Source organism: Triturus cristatus, chromosome 11 (genome assembly GCF_964204655.1).
Source record: "Triturus cristatus chromosome 11, aTriCri1.1, whole genome shotgun sequence".
Classification (NCBI taxonomy): domain Eukaryota; kingdom Metazoa; phylum Chordata; class Amphibia; order Caudata; family Salamandridae; genus Triturus; species Triturus cristatus.
This window is the reverse complement of record NC_140594.1, coordinates 699,569,777-699,594,734: the sequence shown is the minus strand read 5'-3', so window position 1 is coordinate 699,594,734 and position 24,958 is coordinate 699,569,777. Positions and strand designations below refer to the sequence as shown.

At 48.3% G+C, this 24,958-nt stretch overlaps 1 protein-coding gene across 2 annotated transcripts in view; it reads left to right on the top strand.

The window, feature by feature from the left end:
• The window catches only part of CLDN18 (claudin 18), a 92,351-nt gene that overhangs the window by 42,134 nt on the left and 25,259 nt on the right, over positions 1-24,958 (top strand). For both annotated transcript variants that reach the window (XM_085634322.1, XM_085634321.1), the window contains exons 2-4: positions 15,948-16,112; positions 17,768-17,906; positions 20,800-20,910. In XM_085634322.1, coding sequence (XP_085490448.1) covers positions 15,948-16,112; positions 17,768-17,906; positions 20,800-20,910 — 415 coding nt within the window. The remainder of the gene's footprint in view (positions 1-15,947; positions 16,113-17,767; positions 17,907-20,799; positions 20,911-24,958) is intronic.

Genomic DNA, 24,958 nt, shown 5'->3' with positions numbered 1-24,958 from the left:
ACATCAGAATCTAACATCACCCCAGGGGTGCCGTTAGGGTGTCGTTAGGGAGGCTCAATGAGGAGAAATGTTTTAATTTTTCCTAATTTTGTCCTTTTCCACAGAAAGAGGAAATCGCCTGAATTGAGTGATTTTGTGCAGGAAAGTGTCCCTTCCTGCACAAAATCAATTAGCCCCGTAACGCAGGCACCCTTGCACCATGGTGCAAGGGTGCCTGCATTGGCGTACGGCAGCCCATTGTGAGCCTGCGCAGGGGAAAAGGGTATCTTATTGATACAGCGCATTCCTGCTCTTTTCTTTTGACGTAGGGCAGCGCAGCAAGATTCCTTACGGTGCTGCCCTGCGCCAAAGCCTCATGAATGAGGCCGTTAGAGTCTCCACAGTGTCTTGCAGGCCCATGCTATGACAGTCCTCATGGTGATGGTGTTGTATATGTGCTGAGCTCTGGTGCAGGCAGTAGTAAAATCATAGCAATAAATCAAAACAAGACAGAGTGGTTGTCGATCTCAGGCCTTGTGAATACGTCCCAACCACATTTCACAAACCATTTTACGGATCCAGTTCTAATGGTGCAGAAACAGAATATCTAGTACAAAATATCGAGTGGCACAAATATCAAGTCATTAATATTGTGGGTCAGAAATATCAACAGCAAGAATACAGTGGTCAAGAATATCGACTTAAGGTAAGTAATATCGATTTTAAAAATATCTAAATGTTTAATATCGTTTGCAAAAAGATAGTTGTTAAAAACATTGTTTTTTATTATTGTTATTTTAGTATATATTATATATTTTATATGTTTGTAATGTATTTTTTTGTTGTAGAAGATTTGTTTATGTTTTTTTTTTTTGTAAATATTTTTATTGAAGTTTAAACATGTAACATTGCACATTTGCATCAGGTTCAGTAGAGTAGAGGTCCAGTGAAAGTGTCGCAGGACATACATGACATGGTGAAAAACAGAGAGCTCCTTTTTTCTGCGCATGACAGTATACATCACTTTGCATCGACCAGTAATATCTCGCCTATTCGGGGTCACTGAGGTCTGAGTCTGATGTATCGCTCGGGGGTTCACATATATTCCCTCTATAAGCATTCCACCCACCCCACACCCGGGACCACTTCTTGGGGCAGCCTCTGTGAATGTAGACAGTTTTTTCAACCACCATTGTGGAGTCCATGTCTCGGGACCACTGGGCGAGGGTCGGAGTTTGGCTGGAGCCCCACTTTTGGGCAAGATTACGTTTTGCCAGCATAAGTCCCAGTGTTACCCAGAGTTGCGTGGTCCTGTTGTGATCCGTCTGTTCCCAGACATTAAGGAGACACCTCCGTGGCTCCGGGGGTGTTGGGATCTTGGTCACCTGGGAGAGTGAGTGCAAAATTCCCTTCCAGTATAGAGCTATGGCCGGGCATTCCCAAAGTGTATGGAAAAGTGTTCCCTCCATACCACACTGTCTCAGGCATAGCGGGGAGTCAGTTCGGTGCAGCTTAAATAGGAGTGTACGAGTGTAGTACGTGCGGTGTAGAATTTTAAGTTGGACCAGACGTAGTCTAGATGAGATGCCCACCTCCCTAGGGGAGGAAAGCGCCGCCTGCCAGTCCGTTTCGTCGAAGTCCCCCAGCTCGGCCTCCCATCGGTCTTTAAGGGCTGTGAATGGATCTGGCCGGTTGTTTATCAGCTTTCTGTATGTTAGGGAGGTCGCCCTCTGTGCCAGGTGTTCCGTGAGGAGCCGGTCCTCCAGAGGCGACGACTCCGGAAGTCGGGTTCCGGGCGGGATAGCTGCCTGGAGTGCATGCCTGATTTGCATGTACCGGAACCCTTCGGTGGGGGCCAGGTCGAAATCTGCTTGCAATTGGGTAAATGTGACCACTTCCCCCTTCTGCCAAAGGTCTCCCACCCTGGAGATGCCGATTAGGTCCCATCGATGGAACCCCTTGGTTGTACGCAATACCCCCAGCTGTTTCGCCTCCCACAACGGAGTGGCTTGGGTTATTTTCCCAGCCCACCCCAGGGCTCACTGCGCCTCGAACCACAGCCGGAGGGTGTGCGCCGTGGGGCCTGGGGGGCAGAGGCCCCTCTTGTGATTGTAGAGCGCTCCCATGACCCCCGCAGCCCCCAGCAGGTGCCGGTCCATACGATATGCCGGGTCCTCCCCTGGCGCATGCAACCACTGATTGATCACCGTAAGCTGCGACGCCCAATAATACAGTCGCAAGTCTGGGAGGGCTATCCCACCATCGTACCACCCCATGGTGAGCTTGTGGAGTGCTATCCGCGGCGCCTTGTCCTCCCACAGTAGGCTGGTGACTTCCGCATTGACGGCGGCGAAGTAAGACGGTGGCACCGGGAAGGGGATGTTTTGGAGTATATACAAAAATCTAGGGAGAGCCATCATCTTATAGAGGGCAGCCCTCCCCAGTAGCGTCAGGGGCAGGGTGCGCCAACATTTGACGTCGCTTCTAAACCGCTGCAGCGGCTTCGTTAGATTCTCAGCCACAAAACGGTCCCTGTCCGCCGTAATAAATATGCCCAGATATTTGAAACCGTCCGTCACCACCCGAATCTCACAACCCCGCGGGAGCCGAGGTGGAGAACCGCGGAGCATGTAGACAGTGGACTTTTCCCAGTTGATCTCGTAGCCCGACACTCTCCCGTATGACGCACATATATCCAGGAGGCAGACGATCGAGCGCGCAGGGGAGGCCAAGTATAACAGGATGTCGTCAGCATAGAGGGAGATGCGATCCTCCCACCCCATTGTCCACTTTAATCCCCGGATCACCGGGTCCTGCCTCAACCAGGCCGCCAGCGGCTCCAGCGCCAAAGCAAAGAGGAGTGGGGAAAGGGGGCAGCCCTGCCGCGTCCCCCTCCCCAACGGAAAGGGGTCTGAGATATGGCCATTGACCACCACCTGTGCAAGTGGTGCGGTATACAAAAGCTGAATCCATGCGCATATCTTGGGGCCGAGTCCCACATGACGGAGGACAGCGAAGAGGAACGGCCATTCCATCCGGTCGAACGCCATCCGCGCATCCAACGAGAGGATGGCCGCATCCTCCTCTATCGAGGTGCGGCGCTCGAGAATTCCGTGGAGCCGCCGTAGATTTAAAGCGGTGTTCCGGCGCGGCATAAATCCCGATTGGTCCGGGTGTATCAGGGTCGTAAGATAGGGCTGCAGCCTCGTCGCCAGCACTTTCGCTAGAATCTTTGCCTCCGCGTTTAGCAATGAGATTGGACGATAGGAAGCGCACTCATGCGCTGGTTTGGCAGGCTTCGGAATCGCCACTATGGTGGCTACTCTCTGATCCGGGGGGAGTATCCCGGTAGAGAGGCTGTCCTCGTACATGGCCAATAGATGCGGGACTATGTGGGCAGTGTTGGTCTTATAGAACTCCACCGGAATTCCATTCGGGCCCATCGCCTTCCCGGCACGGAGAGCGAGGATTGCTAGTGTGAGCTCTTCCGCCTTCAGGTCCGCCTCTAGGGCTTCAGCGTCCGACGGGGCCAGCCGTGGCATCGCGATGTCTCGGAGAAAGGCCTCGTTCTCCGCCACCGTGGACGAGGCCTCCGGCGTATACACCTTTTGGTAGTGAGTCGCTAGGGCCTCTACGATTTGCCGCGGCTCCGACGTGTAGTCACCCGAATCTAGCCTGATCCGCGCCACCCAACGCGCCGCCCGTTCCCGCCTTTCCAGCCAGGCCAACAGTTTGCCCGCTTTGTCACCCTGCTCGTAAACAGTATGTCGTGTAGCCGTTTGTTTGGCGCGTGCGGCTTCCCAGAGATAGGAGCGGATTTGTTTATGTTTTTAATATATGTGCTAAATTTTAAGTAGTTATTAATTTTTTCTATTTGAATTTTGCGCTTTTTTTTTTTTAACAAATTTTATTGTCAAATTGCACAGAAGACACAGGGCTCTGTACCCCAGAGGCCACTGCCGTATCAGTTTATACATTTGCAGGACAGCAACTGACCTTTTTGTAAAACAAAGCAACCAAAATATTTGACATTGAGTATCTGTTAGGATATCGGACCCTCCAGCCCCAACTTACCCCCCCCCTGAGTTGCGCAACGACCCCTGAGACCAGTCCACCAGCGGATAATATAGGACTAAAGGAAATAATAAACGAGAAACCAGAACAGAAGTAGGAAAGTGCCAGTCTTAGCACACACACACCCCAGGCTACCCCCCATCCCCCCGTGCCAGGCCCAACCTCCCTGTCCCTACCCTCATCTGCTGCGATCAGAGGCTCCAGCCACAAGCCCCTATAGTCTGCCCACCGCTTCCATATTTTGTTGTGCTAACGCGGACATTCCCGGGCCACAAAGATTGGCTGTTCGAGCCCCATGCAGAAGTCAAGACCATTTTTCCAGGCGGCCACCGAGAGGGACCGTGTATCCTTCCACCTCCTGGCTATATCACGTTTCGCCAATGTGAGGCCCAGCTGCATAAGATGCCGTTTATAAACATTGCCCCCGATCCCTTCCATCACATGCAGCAGGGCGAACTGTGGTGTGCGTGGGAGTGTCCACCCTAAAACCTCCAATAGGCAGGAGAATACCCCCTTCCAAACACGATCCAGTGATGAACATTGCCAAACCGTGTGCAGGAATGTGCCCTCCACCCCGCCACACCGGAGGTACTCCGGGGAGGCAATCAATCCCGCCCGCCACAGTCGAACCCTAGTAAAATAAACCCGGTGGAGGTACTTAAATTGAATGAGGCAGAGACGCATCGCTATGGCTGCTCCCTGGGGGGCGGCTAGGGCCTCCCTCCAGTCTTCTTCCTCCAGCGTACCCACATCCTCCTCCCACACTCCCCGTAACTTCTCAAGCGTAGGAGCACTGTGAGTGACCAGGGACTGATATATCCGCATGATCTTCTTGGTCTCCAGATCCCCCATGAAAACCTTTGCCTCCAACGAGCTAAACTCGGGTAGAGAGTCAAGGCCCTCCAGGCTGGGGGAAAGCGCATGGCAGAGCTGGAGGTACCGATAGAACTGGGACCTGGGCATGCAAATTTCCACCTGTAGATCCCGGAAGGACTTAAGGGACCCATCCCGCATGACATCCCCCAGGGTAAAAATACCTATGGCATCCCATCCCCGAAAGCCCTGCAAGGCCGCTAGATCAGGCAGGCGTCTATTGTGCCACAGGAGAGTTTCTCTAGTAAGGGTATTCCACCACCCTATTCGTCTTAGTGACTGCCGCCAGATTTGGAATACTACCTTTGTCACCGTTGGTAGCGCACTACGCAGCGTCGCTAAGTAGAGAATCGTGTGAAGAGTGTGAGGCCCCATAAGGTGTCGCTCCAATGCATAGGCCGGGTCACCCCTGTCCTCATACCACCACTCGTTAAGAACTAACATGCGTGAGGCCTGGTAGTACGATAGAATATCTGAGGTCACCAGACCTCCACAGTAAGTGGAGAGAAAGCACGTACGCAACGCCACACTCACCGCCCCCCCCCAAGGTACTGCCCCAGCACCGAATTCACCAGCCTGGACCATCTAGGCGCGATCGGGTATGGCCGATTCTGTAACTGGTATAGCACGCAGGGGAGCACAACCATTTCGAAGATTGCCGACCTGCCATAAATTGCTAAGGGCATGCGTGACCATGTCTTAATTTCTGTACGAACGCGTTCCCAGACCGGTGCCAAGTTCCGCTCCCAAGAAATGGCCGGCACATCCGACAAGAATACACCCAGGTATTTGAGACCTCTCACCGCCACCTGTAGCGTGAACGCCCACGTATCCACTCTCAACCGAGCTCCCAAGACCCACAGCGTGGAGTTACGGGGGTTCATATACAGCCCGGTCATATCCTCGAATATTTGCATGATCTCCAGGATTCGTGGCTTGACTTATCCAATGCAGTTAGAAAAAAAAGGACATCATCCGCATACAATGCAATCCTGTCAGATAGGCCCGGAGCCCACTCAAATCCCTTAAGCTGTGGGTCGATACGCACCCAGGCCGCCAATGGCTCCATGGCTAGGGTGAATAAATATGGCGATAGGGGGCACCCCTGTCTGGTACCACGTCAGATCAGGAAGCTGGACGAGACCGCTCCTGCCACACGCACCGATGATGTCAGATCGGTATAAAGGACCATCATATACGACAAAAAATGGGGGCCAAAATTAAGTCTACGTAGGAGGGCGAACAGGTAGACCCAGCTCAGGGAATCAAATGCCCTGTCCATGTCCGCCAGTAGGAGTGCAGCCAGCTCCCAAGTCCGTCGGACCGCTGCCAGCGCTACGTGTGCCCGCCTTATGTTGTGCCGCGTCACCCTCTGAGGCATGAACCCGGCCTGGTCTGGGTGTACCAAGACAAAATGTGGGGCAAGAGGCAGTTAGCCAGTGCTTTGGCCAAAACTTTGGCCTCCACATTAAGAAGAGAGATGGGGCGGTAAGAGGCGTGCTGCTCCGGGGGCCGACCAGGCTTATGAAACACCACCACCTCTGCATGCCTCCAGTCCGGGGGGAGCAGACCGGCCTCCCTGGCCTCCTCCACTGCCACCCGATACAAAAACATAGTCTATCCTAGAGAATGACTTATGGACCGCTGAGAGGTATGTAAACTCCCCCCTGTCACCATGTGTGTGTCGCCAGGTGTCTACCCAATCAAGGCTTGTAACCAGAGAGTGCAATTTCGTGGGACGATTGCCGCCCAGGCCCCCACCAGCCCTCCTTCTGTCCCTGCCCATATCCACCACATCATTCCAATCTCCACCCACCACAGAGGCCACGTCTGACATGTCAGCCCACAGGGAAAGTAGCCGCTCCACCAAAGACCACTGTAGAGGGGGGGGCATACACACAGCCCAACACAATAGGGTCCTCCCCACTCGTGCCCGGGAGAAATAGGTACCGCCCCTGCGTATCCAGCCATTGTTGCGCATGCACGTATGGGACCCTGCGGTGTATTAGAATTGCTACTCCCCTGGAACCCTGCATGCACCCAGAGTGAAAGGCCTGTTGGAAGCCATAGCGCTGCAGGCACAGGACCTTGGAGCCCATCAAATGGGTTTCCTGCAAAAAGAGGATGTCAGCTCCGGCCCTCTTAGCCTGATGCAGGACAGCCCCTCCCTTAATTTTATCCAGGACCCCATGCACATTCCAACTAACAATGCGGAGGGTGCCTGGGGACACCCGAGCATCTACAACCCCACTAGCCATCGGGCAAAAAGCAGTGGTGTAACACAGATAGGAGGTCCCGACGGTGTGTGTGCGTGTCGTGGTGAACCCAGTGCGAAAGCGCAACTCATACCCCTAACCAAACCCCTTCCCCATAACAAACCCCCCACCCCATACCTCAAAAACGCTGAAGTACCTGTCGTGGCGGGGTTGGCGCCAAGCCCCCAAAGGGGGGACACGGGCCACCCCCGCCAATGGATCCCCAACTTACAGCCCATGTCACCCAGGCCCACCCCCCACAAGCACTAGACAGGTGGGGATTCAGCCCTCCTAAGGGCTCCCTCCATACAGCTTAAAACAAATAGTCACACAGTCCAATTAGAGGAACATCTCGGCACCATCTTGTTCACAAAGATTAGGGATCCAGTGTCCGATGTTGGGAAGTAGGGTCTCCCCAGGAGGAAGCTCTGCAAGACAGAGAGCGCCTCTGGGACCGAGATCTTCTGTGCCCCCTCCAGCGCTGTCCTCGGGAATTTTTCGACGGCCCCTCACTCAAAGATGAATCTGATTACAGCCCAGGCGGCGTATGCACCCGCACCCACACCCGCATGGTCTCATGTGTCCACTTGAACAACTCCTCCGGGGAGTCAAAGAAGTGGGTGCGGGATTGGTACACCACCCGCAGACGAGCCGGGAATAGTAAGGCATACGGAAGCTTGAGGTCTGGCTTTCGCCGCCATAAACGATTGGTGTTGCTGCTGCACAAGTCGTGTATAATCCGGGAACACTAGGATACGGTGGTTATCATAGCGCAAAGGTCTTTGGCCCGGGCCTGCTTCAGCATGGTATCACGGTCAAGGTAGTTCAAAAGTCTTGCAATCACCAGTCATGGACGAGCCCCCACCGGTGGTTTCTGAATAAGCGCTCTGTGGGCCGGCTCCACGACAAAGCACCGGGACATGACATCCGGAGGGAGCCAGATTTGCAGCCATTGTGTGAGGAAACGCTCCATATCACCATTCTCGCACCCTTCCGGGAATCCAACAAAGCGCAGGTTGTTCCGCCGTGCCCGCCCATCAGCATCCTAAGCCCAGAGCGCCAGGCCCTTCTGGATGGTTTCCATACTTGCCACCTTCTGCTTGAGGACGGAAACATCATCTTCCACCCCTGAGATGCGGGTCTCAGCCTAACCAAACCCCTTCCCCATAACAAACCCCCCATCCCATACCTCAAAAACGCTGAAGTACCTGTCGCGGCGGGGTTGGCGCCAAGCCCCCAAAGGGGGGACACGGGCCACCCCCGCCAATGGATCCCCAACTTACAGCCCATGTCACCCAGGCCCACCCCCCACAAGCACTAGACAGGTGGGGATTCAGCCCTCCTAAGGGCTCCCTCCATACAGCTTAAAACAAATAGTCACACAGTCCAATTAGAGGAACATCTCGGCACCATCTTGTTCACAAAGATTAGGGATCCAGTGTCCGATGTTGGGAAGTAGGGTCTCCCCAGGAGGAAGCTCTGCAAGACAGAGAGCGCCTCTGGGACCGAGATCTTCTGTGCCCCCTCCAGCGCTGTCCTCGGGAATTTTTCGACGGCCCCTCACTCAAAGATGAATCTGATTACAGCCCAGGCGGCGTATGCACCCGCACCCACACCCGCATGGTCTCATGTGTCCACTTGAACAACTCCTCCGGGGAGTCAAAGAAGTGGGTGCGGGATTGGTACACCACCCGCAGACGAGCCGGGAATAGTAAGGCATACGGAAGCTTGAGGTCTGGCTTTCGCCGCCATAAACGATTGGTGTTGCTGCTGCACAAGTCGTGTATAATCCGGGAACACTAGGATACGGTGGTTATCATAGCGCAAAGGTCTTTGGCCCGGGCCTGCTTCAGCACGGTATCACGGTCAAGGTAGTTCAAAAGTCTTGCAATCACCAGTCATGGACGAGCCCCCACCGGTGGTTTCTGAATAAGCGCTCTGTGGGCCGGCTCCACGACAAAGCACCGGGACATGACATCCGGAGGGAGCCAGATTTGCAGCCATTGTGTGAGGAAACGCTCCATATCACCATTCTCGCACCCTTCCGGGAATCCAACAAAGCGCAGGTTGTTCCGCCGTGCCCGCCCATCAGCATCCTAAGCCCAGAGCGCCAGGCCCTTCTGGATGGTTTCCATACTTGCCACCTTCTGCTTGAGGACGGAAACATCATCTTCCACCCCTGAGATGCGGGTCTCAGCCTAACCAAACCCCTTCCCCATAACAAACCCCCCATCCCATACCTCAAAAACGCTGAAGTACCTGTCGCGGCGGGGTTGGCGCCAAGCCCCCAAAGGGGGGACACGGGCCACCCCCGCCAATGGATCCCCAACTTACAGCCCATGTCACCCAGGCCCACCCCCCACAAGCACTAGACAGGTGGGGATTCAGCCCTCCTAAGGGCTCCCTCCATACAGCTTAAAACAAATAGTCACACAGTCCAATTAGAGGAACATCTCGGCACCATCTTGTTCACAAAGATTAGGGATCCAGTGTCCGATGTTGGGAAGTAGGGTCTCCCCAGGAGGAAGCTCTGCAAGACAGAGAGCGCCTCTGGGACCGAGATCTTCTGTGCCCCCTCCGGCGCTGTCCTCGGGAATTTTTCGACGGCCCCTCACTCAAAGATGAATCTGATTACAGCCCAGGCGGCGTATGCACCCGCACCCACACCCGCATGGTCTCATGTGTCCACTTGAACAACTCCTCCGGGGAGTCAAAGAAGTGGGTGCGGGATTGGTACACCACCCGCAGACGAGCCGGGAATAGTAAGGCATACGGAAGCTTGAGGTCTGGCTTTCGCCGCCATAAACGATTGGTGTTGCTGCTGCACAAGTCGTGTATAATCCGGGAACACTAGGATACGGTGGTTATCATAGCGCAAAGGTCTTTGGCCCGGGCCTGCTTCAGCACGGTATCACGGTCAAGGTAGTTCAAGAGTCTTGCAATCACCAGTCATGGACGAGCCCCCACCGGTGGTTTCTGAATAAGCGCTCTGTGGGCCGGCTCCACGACAAAGCACCGGGACATGACATCCGGAGGGAGCCAGATTTGCAGCCATTGTGTGAGGAAACGCTCCATATCACCATTCTCGCACCCTTCCGGGAATCCAACAAAGCGCAGGTTGTTCCGCCGTGCCCGCCCATCAGCATCCTAAGCCCAGAGCGCCAGGCCCTTCTGGATGGTTTCCATACTTGCCACCTTCTGCTTGAGGACGGAAACATCATCTTCCACCCCTGAGATGCGGGTCTCAGCCTCTGTGATGCGGGACACTGCATTCCGTAGATCCTGGCGTAGTAACATAACATCCGCGCCCACCGTACCAATTTTGGCATCAAGCATGTCCCTGGATTGGGTGATTGCCGCCATCAGAGCCGCATTGTCCGGTATGACCTCCTGGGGACTCCCTGTAGCACCGCCCGTCGCTCCCGGGCTGGTGAACTTGTCTATAGGCCCATGTTTTGTGGATCCACTGCCGCCCTTATCCCTTGTCATGGTGGCGTTCAATGGACACGCCGCTGATGCAGGCCAAGTTGGACTAAGCGCTGACACAAGGACCCCCTCAGCGCAGGCACGCCACAAGCCGATCCGTCACCCGGTCCGATCCCAAAGAAAGGAAGGAAGGGGCCCGCAATCCACCAGTGGGGGCCACGACCAGCAAGTGGCCCCCCGCCAACCGTACAGACGTGGACCAGCCGATTGCCAAATCCTAACTCCAGTCGATGCGTGGGGGGGGGACACTCTCTGTACTCCGGTGCTGCAGAACACCCAAGCCATGTGACCCAACCAGTGGCACCGTCCCCCGGGTTCCTTGCTGCCCACTCGACCGCTGGTGCCGGCCCCCCCAGGATGGAAAGGCAGGCCCAGAACTGTCCCTTCGCACTCCCCTCCGTGGCCCGATATAGCCGCTGACCTCAGACCCTGCCTCCGCGGTCGGGGTGGGGGGTAACCACCAGCTCAGGCCCGCCAGCGATCGCCCTCACCCCGGGCACTCACGGTCGACCCGGTTCACTGTGATCTTCAGGGGCCCCTGGGTACTTCACCCGGCTGCAGCGCTTCCACTCCAGGCCCCCCGCCTACCACAAGTCTGCCACGGTTGCCCATCCAGGCCACAAATTAGGCTGGGCCTATCTCTACAAATAGCGGTGGAGTCCCACGAAAGTAGGCCCGCACAACCCCGCTCACCACTTCCAATATAGGTCCCGGGAGGGAAGGGTCCACAGAGAAACCGGCAAAGGCGTGCAGGGAGAACATGGGTGCCTCTGAAGCCCCCCACCGCGGCACGGTCTAGCCGCCGATCCCCAGGCGGGAACTGAGGCCCGGGGGAGGGGGGAAGGTATTGCCACAGCTCCCGGCCCCCGAAGCCCCTATCCAAACTGCAGCAGCCAAATTCACGGGGGAGTGTCACTCCTGAGCCCGGGGCCCCGGACGCAGGCCTCCTCCTCAACTGCAGTGCCACTGTCCGCTGCCGCCCGCTCCGCGGGCCGGTGCGGCCCCCTCTCCCGACTCCTCACCAATGTCCCGGCCGGGTCTCCGAGGCCGATCCGCCCCACGAATGCTGCCTCCGATGCTGGGCACGCAGGACAGTGCACCGCGCCCACTAGCTCCGGCGGGCGGCCACGCCGCTCACACTGCACCCAGGGCCTGCCAAACTCCACGCCCCAGCTCCGCTGTCTGTCTCAAGGCCGCACCTCGTGGCCACGCTGGCTCCGGCCTCCCGCAGCTCCAGGTGCCGCGACTGCTCACCGGACCGCCACTCCAGGTCAGTAGCGCCAAAATGCCCCCTCTAGGACTGCTTTAGGGTCCGAGGGAGCCAGGATAAATGAAGGATGTCTGTCGGGCTGGACGGAGCTAGCTAGCACACGTCCGCCATGATGGCCATCCAAGCCACACCCCTGAATTTTGCACTTTTAATCCTGTAGAGGGTTGTGGGTTTATAGGGGAAGAGGGTGGGAAATAATTTAATTACACTAAATGTATTAATGTTTTCTTCTTTGAATTTTGCCTTTTTAGTTCCGTAGAGGGTTATGGGTTCATAGAGAAATAGGATGGGAAGTAACTTAATTATGTTTAATATATTGATGAATTTTTATTTATTAATATTTGTTTAATTGACATGTTATAGTGTTAAATGTGTAAAGTCATTTAATATTAAATAATTAATTGTTTTTTAATTTATTGTAATTAATGAATTGGTAATTAATTATGGTAATCATGTAGATATTTTTAGATGTGTATTGTGGTGTTTATAGGTGTAAATGGCGGGAAGAAATTTATTTTTAATTTATGAAATAATAATTGGTTGTTAATTAATTTTAATTAATTAATTTGTATATAAATATGTAATTGTGCAATTAATTTTATGTGTGTTGTGGGGTCTATAGGAGTAAAGAGTGGGAAGTAATTTGTGTTTAATTAATAGATAGTTGTTAATTAATGCTAATTATTTTATATTTATTTGGGGTAAATGTTAGTTTTGTGTGTGTTGTTTTTACTTTTAAAGGGGCAAAGGGTGGCTATTGAGTAAAATTTTGTTTTGTAATTATTAGTTGTTAATAGTAATAGTTTTTCTTTTAAACATAATATATAATTGTGTTTTATTATTTTATAGTTTAATTTAGGTGTGTGCTGTGGACATTAGAGTGTTAAAGTTTGTCTACTCAATGAATGTTTATTTTAATTTTTTTATTGATAAGATTTTTGTATTGATTATTATTTATGTTAATTATGGAAATAAATGTAATTACAAATGTTGAAGTGTTTTGTTATTGGTGTGGTGTTATAGGGTATGAAATAAATAAATACAATTATGTTTTTTATATCATTTTTTGTTTGTTAATATTTGCTACTTTTAAATAATTATTGTTTATAAATGTATTTATTGATGTATTTTATATATTATTTGTAGGTTTTTGTTATATGTAATTAATATTATAGTATGTGTTCTTTTTATATGTTTAATATATCTAATGTATATATTTTAAATATTGTTTAATTATTTTTATGATTTTTTATATTTTGAACATTTTTGGGGTTTTTTCCAACTGTTTAAGTGTTATTAGTAATTTTTGTTTCTCTGAATTCCAACACTTTCCCTAATGTTGCACTCACTGGAGTGAGAATAGTAGTTATTACCTCACCGCTATCCAGCACTTTCCCTACTAGTGAACTCACTGGAGTGGGAATGGTAATTTTTACCCCTCCGCTATCCAACACTTTCTCTACTGTTGCACTCACTGGAGCGGGAATTGTAAATTTAATTCCCCCGCTATCCAGCACTTACACTACTTTTGCACTCAAAGGAGAGGAAATAGTAATTTTTACCCCTTCGCTATCCAACACTTCCCCTGCTGTTGCACTCTTTGGAGTGGGAATAGTAATTCTTACCCCTCCGCTATCCAACACGTTCCCTACTGTTGCACACTTTGGAGTGGGAATAGCAATTGTTTCCTCTTTGCTACCTAACACTTTTCCTACTATTGATATCATTGGAGTGGGAATAGAAATTCTTACTCCTCTGATATCCAACACTTTCCCTACTGTTGCACTCACTGGAGTTGGAATAGTACATTTAATTATTCCACTATCCAACACCTTCCCCACTGTTGCACTCATTGTATTGGGAAATGTAAGTTACATTTTTTTTTAATAGTTTAATGTTTTAATTTATTATAGAAGTTTTGTATTTTAAATTATGGATATATATATATTTTATTTTTATATCATTTTAACATTTAAAATTTAGTAAAGATAATAGTTAATAAAATATTTTCAGTAAATATATGTATATATAAATTTTTATGTTTGTGTGTCTATATTTTTTTAATTAAGTGTATTTGTTATATTTAGTTTCAATATCTAATAAATGTAATTTATTTTGTTAAAAATAAGATGAATATTTAATTTATATTATTTGATTATATATATATTTTTAAATCAATATTTTTTACATCTATATTTTTTACTTCAATATTTTTTAGTCGATATTTTTGTACTTAACTCTTAAGGTATGGGAGTCAATGTTTTTGAAGTCGATATTTTTTTTAAATATTCAGAACATTGATGTTTGTTACATCGATATTCTATCAGTGAACCAGTTCAAATACCTTTAAGAAAACCCACACTCAATAGCTTATATACAGAAATACTTGCTTACATCATAACTCTAACTACCTTAGTCATACTCCCAGAGAGAACACAATCCTGTTCCTGCAATCACTACACACTGGTTCCTGTGCTGCTGAGGCTGGTCATTGACAGTCTGGGGCCCATTAGGATGGCGGGCGGACCGCCCCCACCGGGCCGGCTGTAGCCAACGCCGGCCCGGCGGGGGCGATCCACCCGCCATCCTGCCAAGAATGACCCCCCGCCACATAAGGATGGCTGGGGGGTCCGCGGCGGACAGGCTGACCGTCCGCCGCTTTTCCGCCCTTCGACTCGTCGACCGGGCAGAAAACATGTATAATATGGTGGCGTGTCTGCAAGACACCGCCATCCATATTATGATGATTGCAGAGATCAGCCTTTCCATGGCGGCGTTGTCACTATGGAAAGGCATGAGGTTTCTGCATTTGGGAGCCCGTTGCGGGCCCCCAGGGTGTTGGGGTGCACATGGGGGGTACCAATGGTACTCCCCAGTATTTGCATGCACAAGGTGGCAGGCTCCACGTGGTGCCTGCCACGTTGTGAATGCAAATGCACGACATACATTTTTTACATTGCGGCGGGTGCTGCTTACAGCACAGCCCGCCGCAATGTATAAAATTCAGGATGCGCCCGCCAGTGTGGCGGCGCATCCTAATATGAATGGCAGGACTGCCTCACCAATGGCGGGTGGTCCCTTTTACCGTTGCCGCCATCGTAATAGACCCCTATGTGTTTAAAGCAACAAATAAAAAAGTATCATATCCAAACAATCTATTCACCTATGTCCCTTAACAAGTTACCAAAACACACTTTTTTTTAGCAGGCATTTAAAGCTTCAGATTACAATAACCATCAGGAATTTCCATCATAAAGTCCAAACTACCTGGCCATGCCCAAAATAACAATACCACCCTTCAAAGTCCAAGGCATCACCACTCCTACTTTAGCTAATCTCCACATTTCAGATAAGCTTATATTTTAACTCGGTGATATTTTCCAAACACCCCATGGTTACCAGTGAATTCTGTTAAACAATCAGCACCATGAGCTCAGTAAGTTCTTGAATTGAAGACAGTTCTCCCCCAGTGGTAGCCATCACTATAAAATGTAAATGATAGCTCTGTATGTAATAATGTGTGTTTTTATACCTTGCTAATATTTACCTAAAGTCGCTTCAAAGTAAAGAAAAATTGTAGATATATTTCTCAATTATCTCAATGTCTAATATGCGTCATCATGTACTAAAATGTGAATCCACCGGCTGAGTGGGGTGTTTCTCTCTAACATAACACATGTATTTGTAAAGGGTATGTTCACACCTTGAGGATACCCGGTGCTGAATAACGGTTATTTTTACGCAACTCAATGGTAGTGGCGTCAGAGGGCAAAGAAGCTAAGTGGACAGTTTCGGATTTGGGCCTGTGACCTTGAGGTCAAACACAGGCCTCTGGAGTGGATGCATTAGTCCATCGCACTACCAAACCCAGCCTCTCGCTATTCTTAGAAAAGCACCAGACAACATATGTTCATCCCACTATTCAGTCTTTCTTTTGTGTCTGCCTCGTTGAAGACAATGTTCTAAGCAGTAAAAGCCCTCCTGACTGTGTCCTTCCTCCCTCTCTTTAGCCATGTTCCAGGCTTGCAGAGCCCTCATGATCGTGGGCATTGTCCTGGCTGCCATTGGCCTCCTCATCGCTATCTTCTCCTTGAAATGCATCCGCATTGGCAGCATGGAGGACTCTGCCAAAGCCAAGATCACCCTGACGTCAGGGATCATGTTCATTTTGGCTGGTGAGTACCTGTGTCTGGTGTGTCTGTTGATTAAGCATATATGTATTTGGGGTTTGCCCTGTCTGTAATAAAACCAAAGAAGACCTTGCTCATGTTTTATTTTTTTGTACCGCCTACAATGAAATACGCAGAGCCTGGCTTGTGCCATTGTGTAGAAATTTGGGACTAAAGCATTGTGCCCAAGCCTGCAGGATTTTACGCTATGATACTTCCCCCCCAATTGTGTTCTCTGTTTCTCGCTTCTTATATGGTATGTGGAGAAGAAGGTCTGCCTTGATAAATTAACTAACTAAATACTTTTTAATATTAATTAAATTTAACTGTTTATTACTGCTTCTTTGATAACTCCTGTTTAATAACTTTTTATCTCAAGTGCTGAATTATTTATGTATTTTATGAGTATGTACATATTTTATCTGTGCTTTTATGGTCATCGACCGAAATAAAGCTATCAAAGTGAAGTGAAGTGATATATGTATTTGAAATGACATTACAGCTTGTGACAGACTTCTACGCCAACGGAGGAGGCCTCAGTGTGTCCCAAAATGTGCAATTGTTGTGCGACTATTAGCATCTGTGAATCTTCATTTAGCCTAGGACCGCAAACATCACAGCACCAGTCCTGGCATTGATATATATATATATTACAATCTCAGCAAGTTTTTCTTCCTAAACATGTGACTCAGGAACTAGAGAAAGAAAAGTCAAAACAGTGAAAAACATAAGAAAAGAGCGAAAGGCAACAGAAGATGGGTCAGATAAAATGATAGCTTAGAGAATTGAAAAGACAAAACGTTAGAGAGGAGATGTAGGATCGAAACGCTGAGAAGAGGAAGAATGAAGACATAAAGCACACCTGCCAACTTAAACAACAATCTCACAGTGTGAGGAGGAGGTGGGGCCTTAAAGGGGGTGGAGCCTTGTGCCAAGAAGTACCTAGGGCGCACTTTTGAAACCCACCCGTCCCCAAGCCCCCTCCTCCCCTCACCTCACCCCACCCCCCCCCCAAAAAAAAAGCTTGCTGAGGCTGGTGCCGATGTCCTGGGGTGTTTTCACACACCTTAATGGACTTCTGCAGTTCAAAGCCTCGGAAAACGAGCCGGAAAACCCCTATTTACAGTGGTTTCAGCTCGTTTCCCCTGCCACAGTGTGATATCGGCTCCTCACCGGGAGACCCTGTGAATGGAGTCGAGATAGTGTGTCACACTGTGGCACCGTGTGAGTTGGCAGGTATGCATGAACTGATGGGCAGATGGATGCAATTGAATTAGATACCAGCTACATACAAAAATTATTATCCAATTTGGGATGGTTCCTCCTGAATATATTTGTGGTGCCTGTCACAGTTGGCTGGTGTACCTATTCCTGTGCTCTTCAGGGTTGGGATGGTGTCTTGAGTTTTCTAACTTGGCCACAGAAATGGACAGTTCTATTGTAAGACAAAGATAAAAGGTATGCATTGGAGAAACTAAAGGGCAGGAACAAACTTACCTACACATAAGTTAGAAATGTCTGTGAATCACCCAGGCTAACATTACAACCATGGACGGGCGTAGATTTGTGATTTGTACAAGTGTTTGGGACTTTTCCACATTGTTTATGGTGTGGAGGTACATTGGTTGTTCAAGTTTCATGATAAATGTATTTCCCAACAGGGCTGTGCGCTATTATCGGAGTTTCTATCTTCGCGAACATGCTGGTCACTAACTTCTGGATGTCCACAGCCAACATGTACAGCGGTGGAGCGATCAGCGGCATGGGCGGCATGGGTGGATTGCAAACTCTTCAGACGAGGTAATCTACTTCACGCGACTACATGAAAGCATACAAAGACCTAAACCTACTAAACTTTAGCACAAGTGTGTGCACAACTCAAGTTAACTGATAACACGTGGCAGCTTCAATCAACTATTTTGTGCAAAATATTTTTAGTCCAGTAAGTTGAGACCAGCACAGCACCGAAACGGCATAGCGTGAAACATCTTATAATCGAGGCAAAGTGGGCATAAAGAGCGGGAAAACACTTTACATTCAATCAAAGTCAAATTGGTGCTTAATTTGAACCAGTGGTTTCCGGTGCTCAGCACCGGCACTTAATTAACAAAACCGGGACGTATGACAGCTGCCACATGGTAGCGCTGTTTGTGAAATATAGAGATGACCACAGCAACAGTTGTTTCTTAAGTAAATAGACATTAAACCAACTAATACCTGCCTCCCAAGCCGTTCTTATAGCTTTGGGGGGACTCGAACAGCCTGAATTGTCACACTTGTAGCAGTGTGATGGCTAGTAGTTGCTGTCATTGGCTGTGTCCTTTGGTCTAGTCCTTTGAAAGAGGGAAGAGTGCGGTGTAGTTTGGTTAGCGCTGATTAAACCTGAACCACCACTGCAAACATCGCGCCTGGTCTGTGTGTCAAGTCTTAGAGATTCCGAGTTGATAAATGCAGATGCACCATAAGCCATTGCATTCAAAAGAAAAAGGTAATGGGTGCCCTAGTTGAAGGCCCTTGACCTGTCCAAGGTGAAAACTGCAATACATGGAAGCCCTGCAATCTACCATGAACAGTGGCAGTATCAACTGCTGTAGTGGTTAATTTGGAAAGTAGCTTCTACCAGTCCATTTCTTCTGTTAGTGCCGTCTAAAACAGAAGCCATGAAACCCTACAAGTAGGGAGGGGGTGTAGTGTAATGGCCAGAGCTGCCGACCTCGGAGCTGGGGAACCAAGTTTGAATGCTGGTGTCGGGTCAACATCCTGTGATTCTCAGCAAATCAATTAACCTCCCTGTGCCCACCAAAAACGAATGTGTCCTTAACTGGTGCTCAAGCGCCAGTGTTGATGATTGTCAGTGCTGAGCACGGAAACCACCGGCTCAAATTAAGCACTGAAGTGCCTGCCTTCTCGGTGGAAACTGCACATCAGGGGCATTGCTGCTAGCATGTCACGCAGGGCATTAAGCCACGTTGCTGCTGTGCTTTGCATGAAATGGAGAAAGGAGAAATGCACCATTTCTACTAAGGATTGACGTACTTCAGCTCTCTGCCTGTGCTGGTGCACATGAGGCCGTCCAGCACCAATGCATGCGCCCTTGCGCCTGGCTGCAAAGATGCCTGCATTACAAGCAGGATTGTTTTTGTGCAGGAAAGGGTACCTTCCTGCACAAAAATAATTCTTAACTGTGTTTTCCTTTTTTTCTGTGTGATGCGGAATGCATCACATAGAGAAAGGAAGTAACAATGGGATATAAAGATATTTCTCCTGCTTATGCCTAGATCTGGGAGTGCACCATTTTGGCGCAAACCCTGGTTTACTGACCCTAGTAAATGTGTGATTGCATCAAATCCATGGGTGGATGCCTAGGAAGACTCATGCTCCACACAAGGAACACCTCCCTGACACAAAGTAACACAAGACAGCCCTATGTGCCGCCTTGCGTTACTTTGTATTTACTAAACCACCCAAAGCCGCCTGAAGTGGCTTTGCATGGCTTAGTCAACCCCACATAAGGATTTGCGTTGCCTTGCGATGTTTTGCGTCACGCGAGGACAACACAAGTCCCTAGTATATATGGCCCAAATCAGTCTTGGAAAAGCCATCCTGAAAGTTTATGGTCCAAGTTTTTCCTGCTCGTCTCTCCCAATCTTCTCACCTAGTGCCTGTGCAACATTTTAACCACAGTAGGCAGTCTCTGTAAGGCTTCTCAACAAATGGCAACAAGAGGGTGACAGACTGCACCAAATGGATTGAAAAATGGCCTTGATTCCAGGGGACGTGGTGAGCCCAATCAGCACAAGAGGACACTAAAAGCATCCTTGCATCAGGGCTACCCTCCTTCTTCTGTTCTCCAGCTATTCTGTTGTCCCGCCATCTGGACATGTGTTAACCCAGAGCACATCAATCACCCACTCCCGCTAAATAATAACGATATATTTATCAAGAGGTGATGCATGTTATGCTGCAGTTCAAGGTCCCGAAAATGGCCTGTCTGTTCAGCACAAGGATATACGCATCAATATTTACACGTGGAAGACCGACTGGTCTTTAAATGTCACCCGAACCCCAAAGTGGCACTATAGCTCTGCAATCCACGTTACCCATTAAGCATTTTGTAAGTTGATTGTGTATTTTGAGATACTTAGCTTCAAAAGTGTTTACTTGTTTTTTCAAAGAATGAAATGTTTACTGAATAGAGTCAGTGAAATACTGAACTATACTTTTTGATGGTCTGCAGCAAAAATATGAAAAAGTAATTAATTATTCAGATATTAACATGTGATATTAGAAAAGAATACCCTTTGCTTTGTCAAAAATGCACTCTGTACAAGAGGCAGATTACTGAAGCTGTTCTCTGAAAGGCGCTTCTGATAAATGGCACTGATTCAAATTAGAATATTCAGGTTTTGTTTAACTTTAATAGACAAAAAGTTACCTAAACAATGGGCAAAAGAAAAAATGTACAGAGCGGTTTGGGGCTGCTCTGAAGATGAAACTCGTATTTTACAGGGACCATTGAAAGATCTTAAATATATATTGGGATCCATGAAATAATTCCCTTATTTCAAGGATCCATGGGAAATGTGGGTTTTGTACCTCACATTTTGTGCAACAAAATACCCAAACGCGTATTCCGTATGTGGTTATACATAATATATGAATATTAAAGTATTTAAATCGTGTTTACTCCTAGGTACACGTTTGGCTCGGCCCTCTTTGTGGGCTGGGTAGCAGGTGGTCTTACGATGATTGGCGGCGTGATGATGTGTCTCGCCTGCAGAGGACTCACGCCTGAGGACACACAGTGAGTAACAATTTAGAATGAGCACCTTCATAGTAATGGGAGTATAAGATAGCAGCTTGACTTTTTCATGAAATGTGTCAAAGCTGTTCTTTTATACTACAGCTGTTATGCATGTCAAACTCACATTCATCAAGGTGAGGATTGACTTATTGGAGGTATGCAGGAAGCGATGAGGTCAGAAGTCTCGAAAGTAAGTAAGGGAATGAAATTGTAGATGTAAAAACCAAACTGAAGTGGTCCTCCAGATTGGATACAATTGACATTTAAATGTTATCAGCTAATATTTGATTTTTGCAAGTTGAGAGATTTGTCAATGGAAAATAATGGGGCATATTATCAAGGACGGCGTTAAAAATTATCGCCGGTTTAGCGGCAGAAAACTGCCGCTAAAGCGGCGATGATGGGCTTGGTAATATGCCCTGGAGAATTCCAATTAAAGGCCCATGTTCACACCAGAACATTGACTTTTATTGGAATTCTCTAGGGCATATTATCAAGCCCATTATCGCCGCTTTAGCTGCAGTTTTCTGTCGCTAAACCAGAGATAATTTTTAACGCCGTCCTTGATAATATGCCCCAACGTACTCTAATTTATAACGTGTTTCCTGTTGGGGCGGAAAATCTATCTCTTGGAGAAGAGTATATGGGAGAAGTCTGAGGTTAGTAAAACGTTAATTAGCAGCATTCACTATAAATAGTTAAGGGTACTTCATTTTTGTGTGTGGTTTGTACAAGAGGGTAAGGCTTTAGAGCAGTGTAGTGTGGTAAAGGATGTCTTGAAGATGGAATCTATGAGGGTACTTTGGCTTCAGTTATGAATGCATGGCTAATGATGATTCTCCTAGGTCCCATAGGGGATTGTGGTAATGATTTTATACTAAATAATTGAGCATATCTTTATTATATTTAGAAGAAAGAGGAACAGCTAGTGAAGGGTGACTTTGGTATTAAATATGAGAGAATGAAAAAGGCTTTACGTGTAAATCTTAGAAAACTGGGTGGATTAAAAACAAAATAAATGAGATAACTTGATGGTTTGTCACCAACTATTTGGAAGTGATGTTTCAAGTTGAGCGCCAATAAGAAGTCAGGACTTCAAGTTTGAATGACTGGTAACCATCAAAATCAACTGATGAATATTATGAACTATGTGGCTGAATACAAGATTTAATAACAGACATAAACATAAATAGTTAATTTACAAAAGTGGGTTCATTTTTGATAACTGAGAATTGCTTTAAGGTGCATTTTTACATTTTGCCACATCCTGATTACAAGAAACCAGGCAAGGCAATAAGGCATAACTTTAGAATGCCTTAAGACTGAAATTAGGTATATGGTTATTACCCCCAGGTCCCTTATTTCCACGTCCCATTCATTAACAAAGTGGAGTTAATCATCTCCCGACAGAAAAAAGAAGAAAAGAAGAATGCTGAGACCCTAACCCTTGCCCCTCCCACTGGGAGTACATAAGCAGTACTTAACCAGCATTCCGCCTGTTCTTTTTTCTGTCTGTTGATGGAGCCGGATTCTTAATTATTTCCAAGAATCCTCTCAGGTCGCCAGGATCTTTTTATCTGCTAAATAGTGTAGAGGGGAGGAAATACAATGAGCAACACATAATAGCCAAAATTAGATTTCATTTGGAAAGGACCACTGACTCTGAATCTAAAATTTGTAAGATTTTATTACAACCAAAAATAACTGAACATACAGACACCTTAGTACAAGGTGTAGAAGGTAGATGGGCACTAATACAAATGCAAGCCTACGTAGGATCCTCATCCAACTCAAAACAAAAAGAATCACTGATTCTAAGATCATCAAGAAAGCAATGGTTAAGCCAATATCCAAATAAGGAATCATTAGTCTAAAAGAAAAAAACAGTGAGTCTATCCCTACTCTAACTCTAAGGTGACATCCCTACTTAACATTTCCCTTCCCAGCCAAGGAGAATAAAGGTGTCAGAAGTGAAGACTTCCTAAGAAGTACATTCACTTAGTCAGAGCTCGATCTAAGATGCTCTTTCTAGCTTCCCGTCTAAACCTCCACTGCTCAACCCACGGGGCACTGTCCCTAATACAAAACCCCAAAATCACAGAACACGCCCTTCAGCACACCTCTTCAGCAAGGTCTTCTTCCAGTATTTTTCCTACAAATTTGGCTGGCTTCCAACGATGGTTAGCTTGACCTTGGGTCCCAGGCACCTTCTCCGCTGAAAGTATCATCCTCACATTCCAATGTACTCCCCTGTTGGCTTCCCGCAGCATCCTAACTCCTAAAACAAAGACCTAGTCTCACTAACGAGCTAAAGGTCCTTGCACCTGCAACAGAAACATGGGAACGAAAAACATTTCACATCTCCCTGCAACCCAAAGCCTTTACCAAGGGAAATCATTTTCAGCCTACGTTTGCTAACATAAGAAAATCAACAGGCCTTTCTCTTTTACGTATATGCGATCAGGCCTTTACACTGTTAACACGCTATTAAATCACACTCTAAGCATTAGTTAATTATTCACATATACGTGAGCAAGCAACTTGCACATGTAACTCTAACATGACACATGTTTTAAACTAATATATTACATTACATGAAAACTAATCATTATACATTTACTGAATACATTCACGATAACTTGCAGCGTTACTCTTCACAAAAGCATTATTAAAATTCTAATCACCTCTATGTTAAACGATTACAGCAATACATTTCTATGGCACTTTAGCCTACATCGATTATTATGCGGGTAGTGACTAATGGTGAATATGATGCACCCCTACAAATTTCTGAATCACATGACGCTCTATCACTGTCGACAGAATTGGGATGTGGATGCTGGTGCAGCTCCTGCTGGGCTTGAGTGGCTTTCTTCCTTGGATATTCCCCATCCGGCTGCCTGGCTGTGCGGTCGGGGTGTCTGGTGCTCTGTCTCCTGGCCTGCCGGGCTTGCTGGGAGGCTTGGTTTTCCCGGCCCGGCTCTTGCATGCCAGCTGGCCCTTTGCGGCTGGTGCTCCGGCCTCCCGAGTCCTTCTGGGTTGCTGGGCTCGTCTTGCTGGGGCCTGGCCGGGTGGAAGACGAGCCTGGTTCCCCTGCCTTCCTGTTTTCCCCTGCCCTGGCGGGTGTGTGTTTGGACGCCTTGGGCTGGTGGGGGGAGGGGGGCCTTGTTCCTGTCTCCGCCACCCCCCGGGTAAATTCCGCCTAGCGGTTTCTTTTTTTTTCAGTTTCTGTCCTTCTGCTTGCAGAGGTCGCAGACAGCTGCTTCCTGTGTTGTTTCAAGCAGTATGCAGCGGCTTGGATCACAGAACTTGCTGCCTCGGGCCCACAGTTGAAGTCAAGCTGTGAGGAGTCCGGCTGTCTGCCCATGGTCTGTAGGCAGTACACGCAGCAGGTGACTTCTATACCCTGGGTGGAGTCAGTGGTTATTATTCCTTTGCTAGTATGGGAGCAGCTCCCGTGTCCTCGATGGGCCTGGCTCTGCTATTGAGAGTCCTTGCCACGCGTCCTTGCTGCTGCCATGCCTGGAGGCTCGTGGTGCTGTTTTTCCTCAATATATTGCAGGCTTGCTCCGGCTGCCTGCTGCTCTGCCTTCTGGGGGGATGACTGTGGACTGGTGGTTGCGGTTGCGGTCTGTTGCTCCTGTGGTTTATGGGGTCACATAATAGGCATTGGCTCTTTCTTTCTGGCAGCCTGTTGCTTCTTGTTGTGGGAGGGGTGTGGTGTGCTAGCCGGCTTCGGTGCTGGGGTTGCAGGTTCGATTTTGGCATCGGCTCCCTTTGCTGGCCAGCCCTAATCCAGCTAAGACCATTTTCTCAATAGTGACAGGGCTCAAGACTCAGAAGAATGATGTAGGCGCAGGGATCTCTTCCAACTTACAGTGTGAAGATTTGGCAAATTTTTTCATTGAGAAAGTTAAGGCTATCTATCATAACTTTGCTACGGTCCCTCTAGGCCTTCCTGAGCCCTTCAGCAACTCCAATCACGGGTCTCTTGAATTTTTTCCTTCTATCACCCAAGAAGTGCTTCTGACACTCTGCGATAAGGTCA